Source organism: Poecilia mexicana, unplaced genomic scaffold, assembly GCF_051168715.1.
Source record: "Poecilia mexicana isolate PSO_F unplaced genomic scaffold, ASM5116871v1 scaffold_3, whole genome shotgun sequence".
Taxonomy (NCBI): domain Eukaryota; kingdom Metazoa; phylum Chordata; class Actinopteri; order Cyprinodontiformes; family Poeciliidae; genus Poecilia; species Poecilia mexicana.
Genome location: NW_028263372.1, coordinates 7334484 through 7354917, shown reverse-complemented (window position 1 = coordinate 7354917; position 20434 = coordinate 7334484). Strand labels below are relative to the sequence as shown.

The window sequence follows — 20434 nt, the reverse complement described above, 5'->3', positions numbered from 1 at the left end:
AACACGGAGAGCCGAATGAGACGGAGGGAGACGCGGACCTGTGTGACCGATTCCGTCCAGATGGACCTACAATGGGTTGGCCCGAGTTGCCCAAACCGCCTCAACAGCAAACCGTTCAAAAATCCATGTGGCCTTCGCAATCTTGCTTCCTCACCACAGCTGCTCCCTCTCTTCTCCACGCTCGGTTGGATTTTTGTGACGCAGATAAAGCACAGAAAGTAACATAAAAGGGCACTGTGCCATTTGGCTGAGTTCCTTCTCTTAGAAGTGAGGAGGCTCATCTCTCGAGACTTACAGAGATGGGGGGGGATTTCCCTCTAAGACACCATTCCTTGTGTGTATTTGAGGTTCTAAAGTGTCTTTACACTTCTTGGGTTTCCTGCTTTGGTACTTGAAAAATATTCTTTCCCAAAGGATAATATGGTTGACAAATTTGTGTTTGTGAATTTTTAATTCAGTTTAGTGTTCACACACACCAATGAGGCACCAAGTGAGATGTATGACTGCGCCCCTAAAGCCACAAACACATAGAAGCTGTTTTATCACAGAGATACAGGCGTCGCCACAGGCAATGTGCATGCATGGTTGGAGAGCAGAGTGTGGAGGTACCGGGACTGCTGGCGTAACACGCCGCTGAAATATTAGATATTAACGAACAAAAGATTCATCGTGCCGCGGTTTAGACTTTCGCTTCAGCTTCCACCCACTTACATAGGTTGTGTAAAGTGGGATTTCCCAATTGTCTATAAGTGTGAGTTCGCTGTGCATGTCTGTGTGTGTTGGGATGTGTGTTCAACTGTGAGAAATCGGCAGCCTGTGAAGGTGCAAATCTCCTGGCTTGTAAACTCTGGGTGGACTCCAGAAGTACTGCGAGCCTCTGTAGAATACTTACACATTAAGCTTTTACTTTTCTTTTGAATCCAAAGACATAAAGTCGCAGACCCTGACCGTGTTCTCCGGGGTGATCATATCGTTGGCTTAGATTGACAGAATTATGTAATTTGATTGTTACAAATTGTGTGGGTGAGGTGTAATGTATTCTAGCTGTAAATTTCAGTGACCACACAGCCTGTAAACCAGCTGGTGGGCTGAAATTCTGAGTAGTTCTCATTCCCACCTGCTGCTTGACATTTGAGCACTTTAATTGTTTCTCTCTGAAAAGACTCAGTCAACGGGTACACCCCGAGCTGAGGTTACTGGACTAAAACGCTTCTATTGACAAACCTGCCTTCCTTTTGTGTGGCACACACATGAAATATTAAGAGGGCTGTCATTGTTTAAGGGATTTTTTTAAATTTTTTTCATTGCTAGCGAGGGAGGCTTCCACTTTCAGGAAATTCAGCCGAGTTCAACCTTTGTGTTTTCACTTTAATAAATGCCTTTCAAACCAAAGTGTGAATTAAACCTTGGGATTGTTGTAGAATGACAGTAATGACCACCAAGGCCTGATCAACTGCTTTACAGAGAAGGCAAGGAAGTCATTAAAGCTTCCGCTGCACATTGTTAATTCAGTTTCCATCATTTAAAGCCTCTTTCCTTTCACTACATCTGAAAAAATCCAGAATGGATGCCCATCCATCCAGCTTTTTGTGTTTGTACAAGATTGTTTTTTGTTGGGGTGACATGTTAAGAAGGGAATCTCAGTTATCTTTCGTCCTAAAAATGTCCCCAATCAGAATAAACATACACTTCTTCCAGAAGCTTTTGAGTCACTGAGGAGTAATCCTTATCAGATGCCTGAAATTCCTCAGCTGAGTGTTTTTGAAGCGAAGGCGCAGTAGCTGAACTTCGAGTTCTCATCAGGTGACTCGATGGTCGGATTGAAGTCAAACTGTTGACACGTGGTTTCAGGGAAACATACGTTAGTTGTCGGTAAGATGTTCTGAGGGGGAGTTTTAAGAATACGTCCTTGTTTGTTTACTGCCTCAGACAGTAAACAAACACACCCATGAAATGCTGACCAATCATTCAATAGCTTTGCATGGAGATGGGGCAAACGGTTCACCAGGGGGGCTGAGTACAAAATGTTACGGCCCAAGGCCTTTTCCTTTGGGTCTCTAACATCCATGTTTTGGACTCCTTAATTGGTACTGATTGGGAGTGGAGGCAGCTGGCCAGTGTCTCCAGATAATGTCAGATCCACCTTAAGATGCACCACTTTCTCTGACTAAAGCAGCTCATTCTTTCTGTCTCCTTGCCACTCTCTCCCCTTTCTCCCTTTCTTCCCCAATCAGTTATGATTTTTGTGAAATAAATTCCCTTTTAAATTATCCTATGCGTTGCTTCTCTTTCATTTGCTATGGTTTAAAAGCCAGACCATAACAAAAACAACATGATTTTTGTCATGTAGCTGTGACAATCAGAACAGATTTTGGTCCTTTGGCTTGGCCATGCAGAGTCCTTCAGCAGCTGAATTAACTCAGAAGGCTGAGTCCACCAAGCCTATGGAGATGGTCTCTTTGTTATGGACCATTTCTTATCAATGCATGGTAGGGTCTGGACTAAATCGAGAGCTTTGAGAGGAACATTTCACAACTCTATCACATCTCAAAGGACGTGTAGCTCTGTACTATATCAACAGTGAGTGGAAGTCTCTTGTCAGTTGAATAACTTTTAACTTTTAGACAAATTAAAGTCATAAAGACAGCATTCCTACCTCTAGATTTCAGGTGTTTTACTCTTTAAATACCTGTGGTGAGGAGTGAGCAGTGCCTTTAGCTGTTCTGCTACATGCTGTGGATGCTCTTGGATCTCACATGATGCATCAGGCCTCTTCCCACATTTATCCTCCAACCACAACTTTTGTTATTATTTTTGCAAAGCTTTGTGTTTTTAGCAGGTATCCCTGACCCTGGGCTCATGTCTGTATCTTCAGCTCATTCTCCTACCCCCAACTGGTCAAGGCAGATGGCCACCCTTCCTCCATCTGGTTCTGCTGAAGATTTCCTTCCATTAAATATCCTCAGAAACACATGCTACCTGCTATATGAGCTATAATTACTAATTCAGGAGACATTATCATCTGAGGAAGATAACTTTTTTTTCCATTTACAAATTGCCATATTTCTACAAAATAAAAAAAATAAAAAAAACTCCCACTGGTTGTTAACAGTGTACCAAAGAAAGTATATATAAAGACTGGGGATAGTAATGTTGGGGCTATAAAAATATTACAGTGGTATTGATGTTATATTGGCAGCAGTCGTCATGGTGAACGCGGATCGTCTTGTACGTTTTGACATTCTTGCTTTAAATCATACAGCAAAAGTGTGACACTGTGGCAACATCTATATAACTATTTTATCAGGCTGTCAACATCTCATACCATCCAATAAATTGTACATAAACCAACCGCCTCTGTGCACAAGGTTTGTACCAAAGCAGAACAATTCACCAGTTAGTAGGTCGCCATGGACACCTGGTCTGGAGGCAGGTTGAGCTCCCACGTTTCAGTCAACTGCTGCAATAGGAGCTCAGCCTCTGCTTCGACAAACTGTTGTAAAGCAGTTTCATCACGGTTTATCTTCCCTAAGTGACTCAATCGTTCGGCCCGGGGTTCTGTCGAGAATCATATCAGTGTTTTTATTCCTTAATAAAAGCACTCCAGCAGGTTTGACGCCTGCGTCATAAAGTCATAAGTGATCTCCCTTAGTAAAGCTGCATCTAACCTCAGTTCACCGCGCTCTTTCATCAAAACCACGTGCGAGGATGTTCCACTAATTGGATGCTCTATTATTCATGACAGCTGAAGTTTTCCTTGGAATGCTATGTTCCAACAATAGGAGAGCGTTGGTTGTAAGCAAAGATTTGTTAATATTTCATCAGATGGACCCATCCGTTCATGTCCACTCGCCGTGCACAACAACAAGCCCTTGCGGCGAGGGATGAAAGCAATTAGGCGGACTTCGCCGACAAAAGGCCTCTGGCCCCTAAAAGCTTTTAACATGTTCCTGGCATCCTCCATTCACTGCCCTCCGCGGCTCGTTTTCACAGCGGAGAGGGCCGACGTCCCCGTCCCTCGGTGTCGCATGTGGCGCTGGCAGAGGACGCGCACACGACAGGCCTCTTTGAGCACAATTTCAACATCCAGTGCGCTCGGCCCTGATTCCCATAAAGCATTCATGATTCATCTGGATTTTATATTATAACGGTTTGAATTTTTCATGCTGCTCCCCCCTCCCCAACCACCAGCACCCCATCCTACTTTCCACCACCAGCCCTTTTTTTCTGATCTTGCTAGGATAAAAAGGAAGACTTAATCAAACATCGGAGGAGGGGAAAAAAAGAATTCCAATGTGTCATTTTCGCTCTCATACACGCACACACAGGGAAGAATGTGTTTTCATCACCACCACCTGCTTTTGTAAATTTAGGGGTGTGTTTTTCTTTAAGACAGCTGATTCATAAGGAATGAGCTGGATGTATCAGAGAACTCTCAGGGTGCTTTCATACCCGACAGACTCGGTTCGACTGGGGACCAAAATTGCTACGTTTGTTTCATTTTCAGATGCTGTAATTCACTTTCCCTCTGCAATGTGTCACATAATCAAAATTAATTGAAAAACCTGTTCCTGTTCTCACCTGGTGGCGCTGCACCAAGAACTACTGAAGGAAACGACATGAAAACGTCTGAAGAAGACACTTCTTCACAAAGTTTAAACAGAAATCGAGTGGCGTCAGATTTCAGCAGTTGCTAAATTTCTCTTTTGTCTTTGTCAAAACACCACGAGCCTTTTCTCATGTTAGCGCTAGACTCTTGCGTTTGTTTTGGTTGTATTTACCCAGAATGCCCTGAACTATAGTTTGCTTCCTGCTTTTGGAGCGGTCTCTGGTCCCTTTGGCATTCACTTGAACTGCATTAGGGTTCAATATTGAACATTCACATCTGGCAAAACGAAGCAGACTTTCTAAGCAAACAAAATAAAGTTTGATTAAACCAGACTAAACACACTGGTAGACTCCGTTTGATTGGGGACCAAAATTGCAATATTTGCTTTACCACTGTATCATACAATCAAACCCTTTGAAAAATCTGTGAAAACCTCTGAAGACGACACTGAGCGCAATTTCCCTCTTCACAAAACATAAACAAAAACGGAGTGATGTCAGACTGTAGGGTTTTTCACGTTTTTCTCCCACCAGCACTCGACTAGAACATTTGCCTTGGTTATATTTACACAGAATGTCATGCCCTTTGGTCCTCTTCCTGTTTTTGGAGCGGTCTTCAATGGCATCTACATATACATTCAAACTGCATCAGAGGTCACTTCAACCGAACCGAGACCGAGGTCTGTAGTGGAACCAGAGTTCCCTTTTTTGGTCATCACAGTTTGATTATGCATTCACACTTCCCCAAACTAACAGGACTTTCTCAACAAACAAACTAGAGTTCAATTAAAGTGAACTAAACGGTGTTGGTGTGAATGCACCCTTAGACACACAAACACATGGGAATGCTATTATTAGAGGGATACAGGTGTCCTCTCCAGCCTCCAGGATTAAGTATGGGGAAGGTGGCGGTTCGTGTTCTGGCCTTTTGCACCCCATCTCCTCTCTATCCCCTATTATTCCAGCTATCTTTTTGTTCTTTCTGCAGAAAGGATCATTAAACTGAAATGATTCATTTGCGGGAAAGGTCAAAGCCACAGTCTGTTGGCACCCAGATACCAGAGTCGGGAACGGCTGCACAGAGTGAGAAGAGCTTGCAGAGAACAGGGCCATTGATTCTCCATCGTTTTTTTGTGATTGAGGTGAGCAACCCTGAGTATTCTGCTCAGGAGTGATGGCAATCATCTTTAATGCCTGTTACAGGTGAAGACACAGATCTCCAAATAAATGTCACATCCTTTTGTTTACTGATGTTGCTTTTACTGTGTGAGGCGTTCATGGAGAGTAGAGAGGAGGAGCTCAGGGAACAACTGATGAGAGGAAAAGAAAAGAGGACTGCCGTCCTTTAAGGGCCTGAAATAGGCTGTCCACCTCCCCCCTTTCACACCACACCATCCGTTTCCAGAACTGCCTCCTCATTGTCTCTCCTCCTCCAACCCACGTGCGCTCCAAGCAAACCGCTGGAGCCCAATGCACATCCGCGAGCGCGCACACAATAGCAACATCCATTCTTAAAGAGATTACTCCGGCAGTCCCGGTTTGGCTAATGGGACGCGTTTCGGAGCAGAGGCGCGGGGATAAGCCGCCTGCAGCCGCCCGCAGCATTTCGCGTACGTTTGGATCCGTCAATAGGAGAGGAGCTTCCCAGGGAGCGGAGCCAAACACGGAGCCCACGAGAGCACACGAATCCTGCAGGAATCCGGAGCCGCTTCTGCAGCCACGTCAGAGGCAGGGGCCAATTAGTAGGTTTCAGATAATCATAAGCTTTTTGATTTGAATAATCAGATTTGGGTAATCAGAACCTCATTTACAGTGACTAATTCTCAACCACTGAATCGATGAGAAAACACGGTGCATATTCAGATGCAATCAGAATACCGACCGGAATCATTCTCCTCTCATTTTCTTTATTCAGACTTTTTTTTCTGGCAATCCTATGATTTGTCTCCGACATCAACTATAAGTATGGGTCTGTATGAGACTCTCATGGTATAATGACCTTGAGTTTAGGGGTGGGTGATATGAACTTAAAGTTTTATCACAATATTTTGATGTACTATGTGATAGCAATAAAAGTTATGATAAGAACTGTTTATTACATCTTTTTAGGTAACTATATGACTGTGTCACCGCAATTATAGTCCCACAAACACAAATACTATTGAAAAACAATCCCATGTGTAATGCACGTTTTTATTACACCACTAGCTGTATTTTCAAAAATATTGGTATTTATTGATGCTTTCATTGAACAAACAGTGGAGAAAATAGTAAAACTAGTAATCCTGACAATAAAGACAAACTTAGGAGTTTTTAAACATTATTACCTGGAATTTATTGTGGGAACAGTAAATCAAAATTCTTATTAAAAAAAATGTATCACGATAGATGATACGATAAATGCCCATGCCTACTTGAGTTAAGAGAAAAAAAAAAGAAAAGACAATTATGTAATGAATTTAATTTTATTTAAAGCAGAAATGCATATTTAATTCCTACAACTGTTAAAATTCTTGAATAATCTTTTGACTTTGAGTTTAAGCTTAATAACAGTTCTAAGTAATTTAAGCTTTGCACGTATTTTGTTAAAAAACAAATTTGTTATTTTGCCTTTCTGCTTATAAGTAATACCCAGAGCATAATAAGCTAATCTAGGCTGCTTATTTGCTTGAAAACCTTCAGTCATTTAATTCACATAGAAGACACTTATAGATTACAATTTATAGTAGTAGATTACTACTTATAGATTAGATATAGATTACTAGTTGTCCCAAACTATCCAAAGTTGAGCATGCATAGCCTCTATGCATGGCTAACACATGCATAGAGGATCTGCTAAAGTTTTACTTATTTATTTTTATCTTTACCACCCCAACATCTTTACTGGCATGGTCTGGCCACCTCTATAAAATTTCATTTCACAAAACAATCTGTGCATACTGAACCAGGTGGGGCTCCATTATTCATGGTGTTCGTGAATATCAAAAAAAAAAACTGCTGATGCATATTCCACACATGGCAATGATCATATTGGAGGCCTTTTGCCACAGGTTATGCACAACTCCGATTTAGCTAAAATCCTTACTAAATGCCTACATTTATATCAAAAATAATTTCTCTCTCTCTCTCTATATATATATATATATATATATATATATATATATACATACACACACACACATCTGTTGGCAAAACAAAAATATCACTTCTCACAGTAAACAGTAAACAAATCTAGTCAATAAGGCAATAAAATCTTGTCATACCTTGACATCAGTAACCCAGCATGTTATTTAACAATTATTAAATTATCAACACAGGGCAAAACAGACAGGTTACAAATTCATCTCCTAATTATATAAATTATACATCATTTAAATTTAGCAGCATCCTGCTTTAGGAGACCAACTCAGACAAGACAACGTGGCAGGCAGGTCTTTGAGGTGAACCACTTTAATTCCTATAAATTAGTTAGAGCAAAGTTCAAGGCAGAGAGCCAGATGATTTAGCCCAATAAGCGCTCCACCTCCACACAGCCAGCGCAGGCCAAGCCCCGGTGAGCGGCGCAGAGCGAGGCGGACGGGAGGAGATGAGAGGCGAGGGGAGGGGAGCCAGTTAAGTGAGGGCAGGGATGGAGATTTAGACTTAATGAGAGGTTGGGAATTCTCTCCTGTTTTTACATTTTATTTTAGCCCCAAAACAGCCAGACTCCACTGACCGACAAACACTGACAGGGGAGCGTGCTAATCATAGCGAGGGAGGGGGTCTTGGGGGAAGGGGGGCATTTGCTAGGAATTAGCAGTGATGTAGAAGCTCGGGGAGAGTGGCCTCGCGTCAGGCCCCCTTCACCATACAACACGGATTTAATCATGCCGAGCCACAGATGTGACTGATAGCGGCAAGCTTGTTATTTTGCCCAGGGACTCTGAAGCCGTGTGAATTGATGTGCTTTCCTGTTAAATTATTATTGCAGCTGATGCATGTACACAGGAGAGCGCGGACGGAGCGTGCCTTCTCATGATACGCTGAGCGGAAACCTGATTTCGACTCCCGTATGAAAACGAACAAGGGGAGGGGAAAAACTGCAGCATGCAACAGAAAAGGCTGGAGTGAATTTTACAGCAAGATGCGAAAGTATTCACAGCGCTTCAACTTTTCCACACTTTGTCACGTCAAAACAAAAGCACAGGGCAGTGTTGTGGTACTCGAGATCGGTCTTGGTCTCGAGTCCGGTCTTAAGACCGTTTTCTGATGGTCTCGGTCTCGTCTCGGACTCCACCGCATTTGGTCTCGGTCTTGTCTCGGTCTCGGGCGCTGAGGACTCGGCATTTTATTTCAAGACCAGTCAAGACCGCAACTGTGAAAATATCACTAAACGTGCAGCATACTGTCCAGTTTATTTGTTAACATCTTTGTTTTCAGCAGATGCAAAACGCACCGATTAAAATCCAAGCAACTACCTGTTTCTGTTACTCCTCCCTCCTGCTCCCCTCCCCACCTTTCACTCGCGCGCGCGGCGCTACTCCCTCCTCCCTCCTCCCCCTCCCCACCTTTCACTCGCACGCGGCGCTCCAGGACATGCGCAGTGGTTTTCTCTCAGCGGCAGAAAATGTTTGTCTAATCGTCAGTAATATAATAGCGCTGCATAAATAGTAAGAAATCCGATGGCCAGAGCTAACTCAGCAGCGCTTCGCTTTCAGAGACGATGGGGACAACGTCTAACTATTTTCGTCACTTAGAAAAGTAGCTCAAAGAAGGTAAGCTCCGTTAACGTGATGTTAGCAAAGCTAGCTGCAGAGACACATAAGCATTGTAATGAAAAAAAGTCACTCACTGTCTGAGTTATTGTGCGGAGATGTTGACTGTCTTGTCGCATATATGGGACAACGCTATGTCCAAAAGTCTGCAATATAGTGATGTGACATTCAGAAACAGTCGATTCTTCTCCACGGCTCTTTACTTATAGATAGGACTGGAGTGTCACTCACTGAGAGCCGTTGTTCTATCAGATAGCCATACGCTGTCAGAATAGCATACATGCAGTGAGTACCATGCCTGCGCATGCGCATTAAGAAGTCCGACCGTCAGAGGAGTTGTCAGTTCACCACATGCAACAAGTTATGACGAAAATAAGTCATTAAATTGTTTTCAATGATAACTATATAGATATACATGTGTTGTCATGGTTTCAAAGTGTATTTAAAGCAGGTCTGGCTGCAGCTGGAGTCAGCTACAACACACGCCCGTGTAAAACTCACTTAACCGCTAAGTCAGGACGCCATACAACTGTTAATATCAAAGTGTATGACGATCTACGTCATGATTCTATGTTGCTAGCATACATGCAGTGAGTACCATGCCAACACATGCGCCTTAAGAAGTTCGACCGTCAGTGGAGTTGTCAGTTCAGCACACGCAACAAGTTATGACAAAAATAAGTCATTAAATTGTTCATAATATGACATAATATGATAACTAGATAGATATACATGCGTTGTCATGGTTTCAAAGTGTATTTAAAGCAGGTCTGGCTGCAGTTGGATGCCATACAACTGTTAATAACTGTTAATAATGATCTACGTCATGATTCTATGTTGCTGATTAAATAAAATCATATGGTAATGACAGCGTATGCATGTCTGAGCTAAACGTACGACTATCTGACAACGTATGCTGATCTGACAGAACACTGTGAGTTTGTGCTAAGCGTATGACGATCTGACCTGACAGAACACCTGTTCTTTGTTCTTGTAATGCTCTGTGTGCACTGCATCATTATTTTATTTAATTATGTACGTTAATATTTAAATTAACAAATAACTAAAACACAAGAAAGAAAGGGCATGCACTCTTTGATTGTTTTTGTTCAAAGTGGCAACTGTAATGTCTGCCATGGTGTCAGACTACCTGGCTTCATGTACTGGGACAGAGAGTGAAAACAGTCACGGTGAGCGCCTTCTGTTTGGTTACTTCTTGCTTGTTGCTCCTTGGTCAGTGTTGGTAGTTGAGCGTTATTTACCGTCAGGGCATTGCCTCAATTGCTATGTTTAATGGTGCAGACAGTGGTGGTTTCTTACATGAGCAATATGGGCAAATGCCCAGGGTGTTATGTTTTTAGGGATGGCACGAGACCATCACACATTTTAGCACAGAAATGGAATATTTAATATTGGTAAAATGTATTAAGTATTTAATATCTAGGTGTTTTTTATGGGAATATGGATCTTTCAGATTATTTTGAGAAGCAATTTCGATCATATTTTACATTTTATTGTATCATGTAGCGTGGACCGCTGGTCTTGGTCTTGACTCGGTCTCGACTTTCATCGGTCTTGGTCTTGACTTGGTCTCGGACCCTAAAAGTCTTGGTCTTGTCTCGGTCTCGATACACTCTGGTCTTGGTCTTGTCTTGGTCTCGGGTTAGGTGGTCTTGAACACAACACTGGCACAGGGTGTTGTCACAACAAAAGTATTGGGTAGTGGAAAGAAGATGGTACATTGTTGTTTTTTTTATTCATTTGCTTTTTCAGATTTGCTGCTAGGATTTCTGTTAATTAAAAAGAAAGAAAGAAAGAAAGAAAGAAAGAAAGAAAGAAAGAAAGAAAGAAAGAAAGAAAGAAAGAAAGAAAGAAAGAAAGAAAGAAAGAAAGAAAGAAAGAAAGAAAGAAAGAAAGAAAGAAAGAAAGAAAGAAAGAAAGAAAGAAAGAAAGAAAGAAAGAAAGAAAGAAAAACTCTCTATCCACTTTAATCACCTGAGCTGGGGACCACATTTGTAGCATTCTTGAACTGCAGTTGGGACCTCAAATGCCACTCAGCAGTCCCCTGCTGCATTCGCAAAGAGTCTCGGGTGGAGACTCGCCTCCAAGGAGGTCAACAAAACTACAACTACAACTAAACAGCCAGAGCTACAACTGAGCGCTGTAGATCAAAGCATTCAAAGGGTTGGTGTGACGCAGTCAAAGTCCAAACCTACATCCAAATAAGAATCAGTGATGAAACTCTGACTGAGCTTGAGCTATTTAGCAAACAAGAATGGATGCAGTCTGTACAGCCACGCAGGAACAGTTGCAGCTTGTATATAATTAGCACTGTATCAATGAATTAACTCAGATTTTTTTCATTTTGGGTGATCGGCCGATTTTTAACCGATCTTATCCGTCTCTGTAAAAGTTTAAAATCAGCCACAGTGTCCTTATGCTGTGGTGTGAGAGAGGGCTGACTGACACGGCCACCCACTGGGTCACATCTGCAAGTTCAAAGTTAAAAATAATCACCCAGCTGTAGCTAATTCAATGACTTTGTATCTATATTTAGCAACTTTTTATGGAAAAATATTGTTATTGGCCAAAATTAGAATCAAGAATAAAGATTAGAGTTCGGCCAGAAAACTACGAGCTCACCCCGATGCATAATGAGTTCATTCCAAATTTCTCCCATTTATATTTGTGAAAAATATACAAAAACCACGTAGATCTTTCTTCTACTTCACAATTAATCACTACTTTGTGTTGGGCAATCACATAAAACCCTGATGAAACACATTGACTTGTATGGCTGTAACGTGATAAAACAGGAGGCGTGAATAACTCCCATCATGCACCGTGTTCTAAGAGTGACAGATATGCCAAAGGGTATTAAAAAAAAAAAAAAGAAAAAGTGTGAGCCGCTTCAGCAGCGCCGCTAAATCATCAGAGACTGGCTGGTTAAAATAAAAACACTTCACAATAACATTTAGGATGCGGGTGATATCAGTGTATGGATGGGGGAACGTAATAATGCCTGTGAGGATAAGGTCACCTGTAAATTCGAAGCGCCAGAGATTTCAACTTGCTCAAATGCACACATAATGCGGTTTGGAGAGAAATCTCTCATAAATATGACCACACTGACACCTCGGCAAATGTTTGCAAAGATACGGCTGCTATAAAGCCTGGCAGGCGCATTGTATTTACTGCTCCACACACACACGCACACACACAGCCCTTCTTGTCTAAATATACTCCATCCAGGCCTGTGTCTGCTCATCTCATTTGAGTCTGTCTGGACTTGGACGCACACAGACATACCGGGCTTGTCGTTGATGGGAAGCCCGACGACGACACAAAGGCACGGACGACCTGTCAAGCTCTTCAAGGGCAGCGCTAATGCGATCCCACGGCTCCATCACAGCCGTCCCCGCGCCCGGTGTTCTATTACGGACCGGGAGGGAGAGAGATTGGAAAGAAACGGGAAAGAGAGGGGGGGAGACTGTGACCACGGTCCATTGATGTAATGGCCCCGCTGGCGTTGGTGATATACTATCCAGGTAGGGCCTTCGGGGAAAGAGGCGAGCCCACCGAGCCAGTCGAAAGGGGAAGGCAGAGAGAGGCAGCAGACTGAAAGCTGTTAGCATGCGTTTCTTTTTTTTTTCTTCTTCTTTTTTTTTTAAATTACACATGAGGTGAGGATGCCGATCTAAGACTAGCAGCTCAATACGGATCTGTGTGGCACAGCTCGAAGGGAGATTATAGAGCTGTGTGGTGTTTTATTTATTTCTTTATTTCTTATTTTCCAGGAGCTGATGTGGGTGTGAGAAAGCAAATGGAACCAAGTCCAACAAAAACACTGATGGGCTTTTCCCTTTCCAGGATTTAATAACAGCTTTCCGATTCAACCCTCTCTCCGCAGCTTTTTGGAACCTGCATCTAATTCCGGGCTGCGTTTCAGAACGTATTATATCCGAGCCAATGCTTGTAATTTACGTGTCATAATGGCTATCAATCACCGGCAATATTTCGGCTAATATTCTCATTAACTCCCACTCCTCATCCATCAATCAAAGGCAGAGCCAGACAGGCAGCTCAGCTGCGAGGCGAAGTGGATGTAGATAAAGGTGGGAGGGGGATCGGCGTTCGTCGCAGGCCTGAGTCGGCGGCGCCGGCAGCGGCGGCGGCTGGGCTCTGATCTGCCAAGCATCAACGGGGACTTTGTTTCCAGGCTCCGTTCAGGACCCCTGTCTCACCTTTAAAGTTCCCACCTCTGCTGAACACTTGAAGAAATTTCAACAGTGTCACAGTACCACACCCCATCAGCCCCGGGGGCGAGCTTACTCTGGCTCAAGAGTCGCTCTCTCCACAATCACCAAGTCTGAGCTGGCAAGAGGAGGAGGAGGCAAGAGGAGGAGGAAGAGAGAGAGATTGAGTTGGGATTTACAGAGTATCCCACATGTAGCCCCGGCAGTCCGAAGTGTATCAGGTCGGAATGTGATTGGTATCTGTTGTGGCATTTAAAAAACAACATAACCTGATTGAATTACTTTAGCTTTAAAGAGAGAAGCAATTATTCCTTCTGCTGCTAAAATAATACAAATAATTGATTATTACTTGGACTGTTGACGCTGACATTAGCATTGATGCTGCAACATGTGTAGCATTGAATAGCTTTGCCGATATGACAAATCCTTTTAGGACAACAACAGTCTTTTCCAGAGTCCAATCAGATCAATTTTAAAAACCAAAAACGAACCAAGAGAAGAGGCTTTGTCATCCATCTCTCCTATTTGCGGATGTGTGTTAGATTTACAGGCGTACCACAAACACAATACAAAGGTTCCGGTTCTGGACTTTTGTATGCAAAAGAGAAAACTGCAATTAATTGCGTTGAAATTTTTAAAATCCCAGCCCTGGTTTTGTACAGACAAATTTTTCAGTATTTTACCTGCCGATCATCAATTGAGCAAAAACTGACCTGTTCTGTTTTGGGGGTGTACCAATGTGACATTAGCTAACAGTTGTAGAGTAATGAAGATATTACAGCACAGTTTTCAACCAGCATTAAAGTTTGTGCTCCTTAGACCTCCAAGCAATGACTGTCAGAAAACAGACAAGTTGACTGGCAACAAGTTGACGTTGGGGTGCATTATGTTTTAACAAGCCAGAGAAAACACCAGTCATTAAAATACTTTCAACAGCACAGATGACACCAAGTGAAGTTTTGGTTTTTAACCCTCGGTTTACATCAGTACCGCTAACTAGACCGAGAAAAGTAGAGAGCATCAAACAATAACGTCTGAAATGAGTTTTATACACTAACCTGGACAAAGCTGGCGCATTAACAGTCCGAAGCCAGGTGGTAAACACAAAACGAAAAGCAATTAAAACCTCGACTCATATGAGCTGTGAAAATTTTACTTTATGAGATACAGAATCCAATAAATACATAAACACGCGCAAGGAGCAGCTGCTTTTACAACACACTGAACCAATTAAATCTCCCCCAGATCTTTTTATTGGTTTCACCTGAATGCACCACGTAAATTGAAAAAACTAAACTGAAACATTTCAAAGAAGTCAGTCCCAGAAATGCCTCGAGTTCGTTTTTTTTTTCTTTTTTTTTTTTTTTAAGGGAGCGCAGTCTACAAAATATCACCTTTAATTCCAGCAAAAAAGCACCCAGCAGACTTCCAGATCCGCTCCAGCCTGATGCTATCCCCCCTCTGTCTTGTTGAGAATGCTCTCAAGCAGCTTGTTAAAAACGATAAATCCCATGTTTTTTTCCTCAGAACACATATGAGGAAAGACAAAGCCATTTCCCCCCCCTTCTTACAGACGTATCCATTTTCTTTGCTGAATCAGTAATCAAAGCTTTTTACTATTTTTTTTGGTCTGCATCACTGTCACTCCCTGCAATCTCACACTTCAGTCTGAACTGATGAATATTAATGGTTGATTACCGATTCTCTTTGTGGAAAAACACACACACACACGCACACGTGCACGTGCACGCACATGTGCACACACACGCGCGCGCGCGCGCACACCCACACACACACACACACACACACACACACACACACACACACACACACACACACACACACAGACAATGCTGCAGCGGATGAAAGCGTTGGACAATAGGATGAAGGATCAGTCAGATTAGTGCATCTACACTCCATTTCAGTCCTGGAATCCATCATTAGCAAACCAAACAGGATCCGTGTTAAATGATCTGAAGTAAAGGAGTTTAGAGAAGTCATGTCTAGAAAAAAAAATGAAAAAAAATCTCAGTGCAGACTACCATCAATCTGCCAGGCACTACAAAGGAGGAACACATCTGGATATCTCTTTGGTGCAAACGCAGCAATTTGCACGCTGTTTGTCTTTTGTTCCAACACAGTGTTTTGCCTTTAATGGCCTGGTGTAATTGAGTTGTGTCGTTGTATGTTTTAATAATTGAAGCAGCTTTTGACTGGAGAGGCAGAACGGCAGGAGGAAGAGGCCGGCGGTTCGGATCAGACGCAGAGTCTGGACCCAGGGGTTTCTTGGAGATAAAATTGTTTCCTGTTTTGTTGGACAAAAATCAGAATCTGAGCAGTTTGAGAGATTCTCATTGGGAGTCGTGTGATACCGAGTCAGAGCCAGCAGGTAGATAAGATGCTGCTGCAAACTTTAAAAAGCACCAGTCTGAGGCCTTACAGTCCAAAACTTCATTCATATTCACTCTTTCCAGTTTGGTATGCAAAGTTCTCCACATAGGATATTAAACAATTTCAGATTAAACCATTTTTCAAAGTAGTTTGTGTTTAATGTGTTAAAAGTTAGGGTTAAGCACCAAGGTTACAATTAGGTTTGGGTGTTAACAGCGTGATAGCAAATCATTTCTGAACCGCAGACTGAGTGTTGGAGCCTTAGTATGACACCAGCAGTTTGATACTTTCTTCATATTTTAAAGTTTAAGGGAAGAAGAATTGGGACAAAATAAGACAGATGTGTTTGACAACCAGAAATAAGTTTAATAACCCTAAACTTATTTCTTTCCACTTATACAGTCATATTCAATAAAGTTGTCACATTAAAAGTACCTTTTAAAACTTGACAACCTTTAAACAAGTATTAAACATAATTTCCATTAAGTCTACATTTATCTAAAAAAATGTTTCTTTTTATTGGTCTGATGTAATATTCTGATTTTTAAATGTCATCTATTCATTAACTGTCAGCAGAAAATCATCACAATTAGCATAAATTAATGGTAGAAAACATCCATTTGTGTGCAATTAATATATGTAATGTGTTTCACTTGTGATAAAGTTTCTAAAATAAACTGACTTTTCAATAATATTCCAATTAATTGAATGGGTCTGCAGTGTGTTTGGAAGTTAGAGTGGATCGGCGTTTGGAGAGGAAGGATGAGAGTTTTACCAGCAGGTATCAATATCCAAGCGGCTTCAAGTTCTGGCCTACCAGCTCCTTTTCTGACTGATTCCAGAACTACAACACATTAAAAAGATAAAATACGTCCTGCATGTTCAGAAAAAGATCAAATGACAGAAATATTCCCATATATGCATCAAAGTGTGACGCTAACCTCTATCCGATTATCCAAATGAAATACATCAGAGGACAGGCTGTAGGTTGATGTGCTTACACACTGAAAACAGTGGGAGTTTTGACGCCTTCAATGGAGAGAAAGAAATCAGATTTTTCAGTATTTGTGATACAGATCACCATTAATGCATTAAAGCAGACTGTATGCTGCTGACCTTTTATCTTTTTTTTTTTACTGAGACGACATCGATGGAGCAAAAATTCCGGCTCTCCAAATTCTTGAGCCTGTGCAGCTGCTGCTTATGGGCTCTCTGTCTGCTCCAGTTGCATGCATGCTTCCTTCTTGCTTCTGGAAGACTGAGTCTGTCTGCTTTCCCACATTTGCCTATTTCTGTTCTTAATGATGGGATATTTCTGAAGCACCTTTGGCTCATGATGAGTAATCCTTAAAATCCCCTCCAACTCTGTGTTCATTTTAAGCTACAGCCAAGCAACAAGCTTTCACAGCTGTCTCCCCGGCTTCACTTTAACAGGTACTGCATGTCTGCCTCGACCGACGCCAACGGGACTGACGGGGGCTGACGAGCACATCACTCACTGAATCACAATGTCAGGAAACAGTGCGCTGAAGAAGAAAAGTGAAAAGGGAAAAACGAAGGCTTGGGGGCAGCGGTGGTGGTGCTGCCGTGAGAGAGGGGTACTCTTGTGGTTTGTAGTTGTCCGTCTTCCATACCTCGTCCCCACCAGTCCCCCCCTATCTACAGCTCTCCTGTCTTTATGCTAATTCTCTGTGGTGAGAGAAAACACAGCAGATGGAACCCTGATTATAAAAAAAAAAAAAAAAAGAAAATCAATAGGATGATCTCTTCCTCACAAACACCTTCTCTTTCTCTGGTTCACTTCGTCAGAGTAGGTGAGAGGAGTCGGGTCACGGGCGCGGATTAGGGAGAAGGAGTCGAATTAAGGCTTGGAGTTCGGTGGCTATAAACAAACTCCGGGATGGAAGGAGTCCAACCTCTGCCTCGACTTCCTTGATAATCGTCTGCGGCAGACGCTGCGGAGGAAATCTAGCTAAACACCCAAAGAGCTATACGACCCATTTGAATCCCACCTCCCACCCATTTGATTCATCCTTTAATTAAGCGTGAGAAACACGGGGAGGAAAAAAAGTGGAAAGAAAAGGAGACAGAGGTACAGAAAAGGGAGAGGGAGATTTATAGTCCTGAACCGATGCGGTGCCATCTTGGTCTAACTTATCTCGGCTCTGCCAGCCACACTCATGAGCACTTAACCTTGCAGTGAACGCAACCCATCATCAGCGCTTTGCAAAAGGGCTAGCTCTCGCTCACCCTCCCCCAGCACCCCTCCGTTCTGCACCCGATCCTCGCACTGTCCTTCATCAAGAAGGTACCTGTGACTAACCTGCCCTACAGTCAAGTTTCCGTTGCATTAGCAGAGGCCTTGACAGAGAGCATCCTTCACCATATGGACCGTAGTGTTTTTGTATCTGCTATTCCCTGTTGAACATTTTCAACTCAGTTAATCACAAATTCTTGTCTCTCTCTCTTTTTTTCGTTCTTTATGTATAGAAAAAAAATACAGAAAAAAAAAACATGATTATATAATAGTTTGTCAGGTGATATCCTGAGCTTTTGACGCTCAGGATCCCACAGCTGCGGCGGAAACCTCGCGTTCCAAGCTCACGTGCGGACCCCGTGGCCCCTGTGAGTGTTTGTTTCCTCCTGCATCCTAATGAGCAGCCATTGTCGACTCCTGCGGAGGCTTGCCTAAATGACTCGACTGAAAAATTAATGCATCACTTAACAGCATTTTTGTGTCGCGTTTGCACGATATTCCGAAAACACAGGTGCAAACCCCATGTGGTGGCCAATCTTTAATTGATGAGGCCATATGACAAGGTTTGGAACACAGGACGATGCTTAAAGTAGTTACTTGGCCAGTGAGTCATAAGCAACATTGGGGATACAAGCTTGCTGTCCAATTTGAGATTCTGGTAAACTGTTTGCAAAAGGCTATTACCAAGTGAGATCAAATATTGCGCCCGGTGGCCTGTGTCCCTGCTCATGCCAGAGTGGCTGGATGATACTGTCGGGTGGGAGGGAAGTGAGGATGCCAGGCTGGCTCTCCCCAGGTGAAAGTCAGCAAAGAGCTGTGAACAAGCTGCTTTGGCTGGGCCGGCCAGCAGCCTTCCACCTCGACGCAGGGCCGGGGGGAGCAGGTGGCCCCGAGCTGCGGGATGGAAAATGGAACCTACCCTACGTGCTTCCTGTGCCATGCATAATCTGTAACACATGCCTTCATGTGGCAAAGTGGGAAGAGAGAAGGTTCTTCCTGCAGAAACTGTGGGAAGAACTAGAAATCTGCTTCAAGGGCATACAAAGGCATAAGTTAAAAAAAAAAAAAAAAAAAAAAAAAAAAAGTGAAACTATTGCCTGAATGTAGATTATATTGTGTCCATATAGACCCCTGCCCTCCCCTGTCCTCTCTCGGCCTCCGTCCTCAAATCTCCGTCTCCCCCTCCCTCACCCTGAGCCCTCCCACTGCCCACTAGGAAGAGAGCGAAACAAGGAGGAAGACGGACCCATTCAGACGGGCCGAATTAATGTTTGCACACGATAAGCAAGCTTAATATAACGCTGACAATCACAAACACTCACCCTGCCAACCAGGATTGGATCCCGTCCAGAGAATTCCTCCAGCACAAACATTTGATTCCAAACCCATCCTCTCTTGGCGCGGCTCAGTAATCTTTGTCCTTCGCCAAGACCGCTCGCCGCCGCCGCCGACCCTCCGGTTTGTGCTGTTCTGGATTGGCCCCCAACGGGGGTCGTGGAAACGGAGGGGACGCAAGTAATCCACACCAGCAGCAAGGACATCCACAGATCCACCAGCATCTCCTCGGACCTCTTTGGCATCCTGTCGCTGCCTGTTTTTTTTTTTTTTTTGCTTATTTGACTGTTTGTTTTACTGGACTCTTCTTCTTCTTCTTCTTCTTCTCCTCCTCCTCCTCCTCTCTCCACCTCTTGCCCCGCCTCCCCCCTCCTCTCTCTTCAGATCAACAGCTCCTTCTTAGATAACAAGAAAAGGTTACTTGTGTCCTCTTAGAGCGGCAGAGCTTGCATTCATGGTGCGATAAAGGTCACCGGCGTGGCTTGGCGTGCCTCCATAGCAGTTGGCGAGGGGGGGTGAGGCTCTCTGCGTGGCGTCCATTGGCTGTTACTCCAAGGGGAAGACCTGAAAGGGAGCAATCAGAGTTTGTTAGTCTCTTCGGACTCGTGGAGGGTCGCGAGGAAGGAGGAAGTCAACAAAACATTTGAACAAGTTATGTGTGACAGTTATAGCTAAAGGGAGTGGAAAGGTGTTTGAGAGGGGGGAGCTGTAAGGAACAGCAACACGGCCCTGACCCAACATCCTCATCTAATTTTTCACCTTATCCTGCCTAGAACAAGAACAACCGTACTCCGAGACTCTCTGCCCCCTGCCCCCCTCACAATATCAGATTG

The 20434-nt window shown here is 43.2% G+C and overlaps 1 protein-coding gene across 1 annotated transcript in view; it reads right to left on the bottom strand.

Annotated features, from left to right (window-relative positions):
* Positions 1-19846, bottom strand: part of LOC106919100 (cadherin-8) — a 135331-nt gene extending 115485 nt beyond the window's left edge. The window contains exon 1 of the mRNA XM_014989274.2: positions 19589-19846. Within this exon, the coding sequence (XP_014844760.2) occupies positions 19589-19846 (258 nt within the window). The remainder of the gene's footprint in view (positions 1-19588) is intronic.
* Positions 19847-20434: the final 588 nt, after the last annotated feature.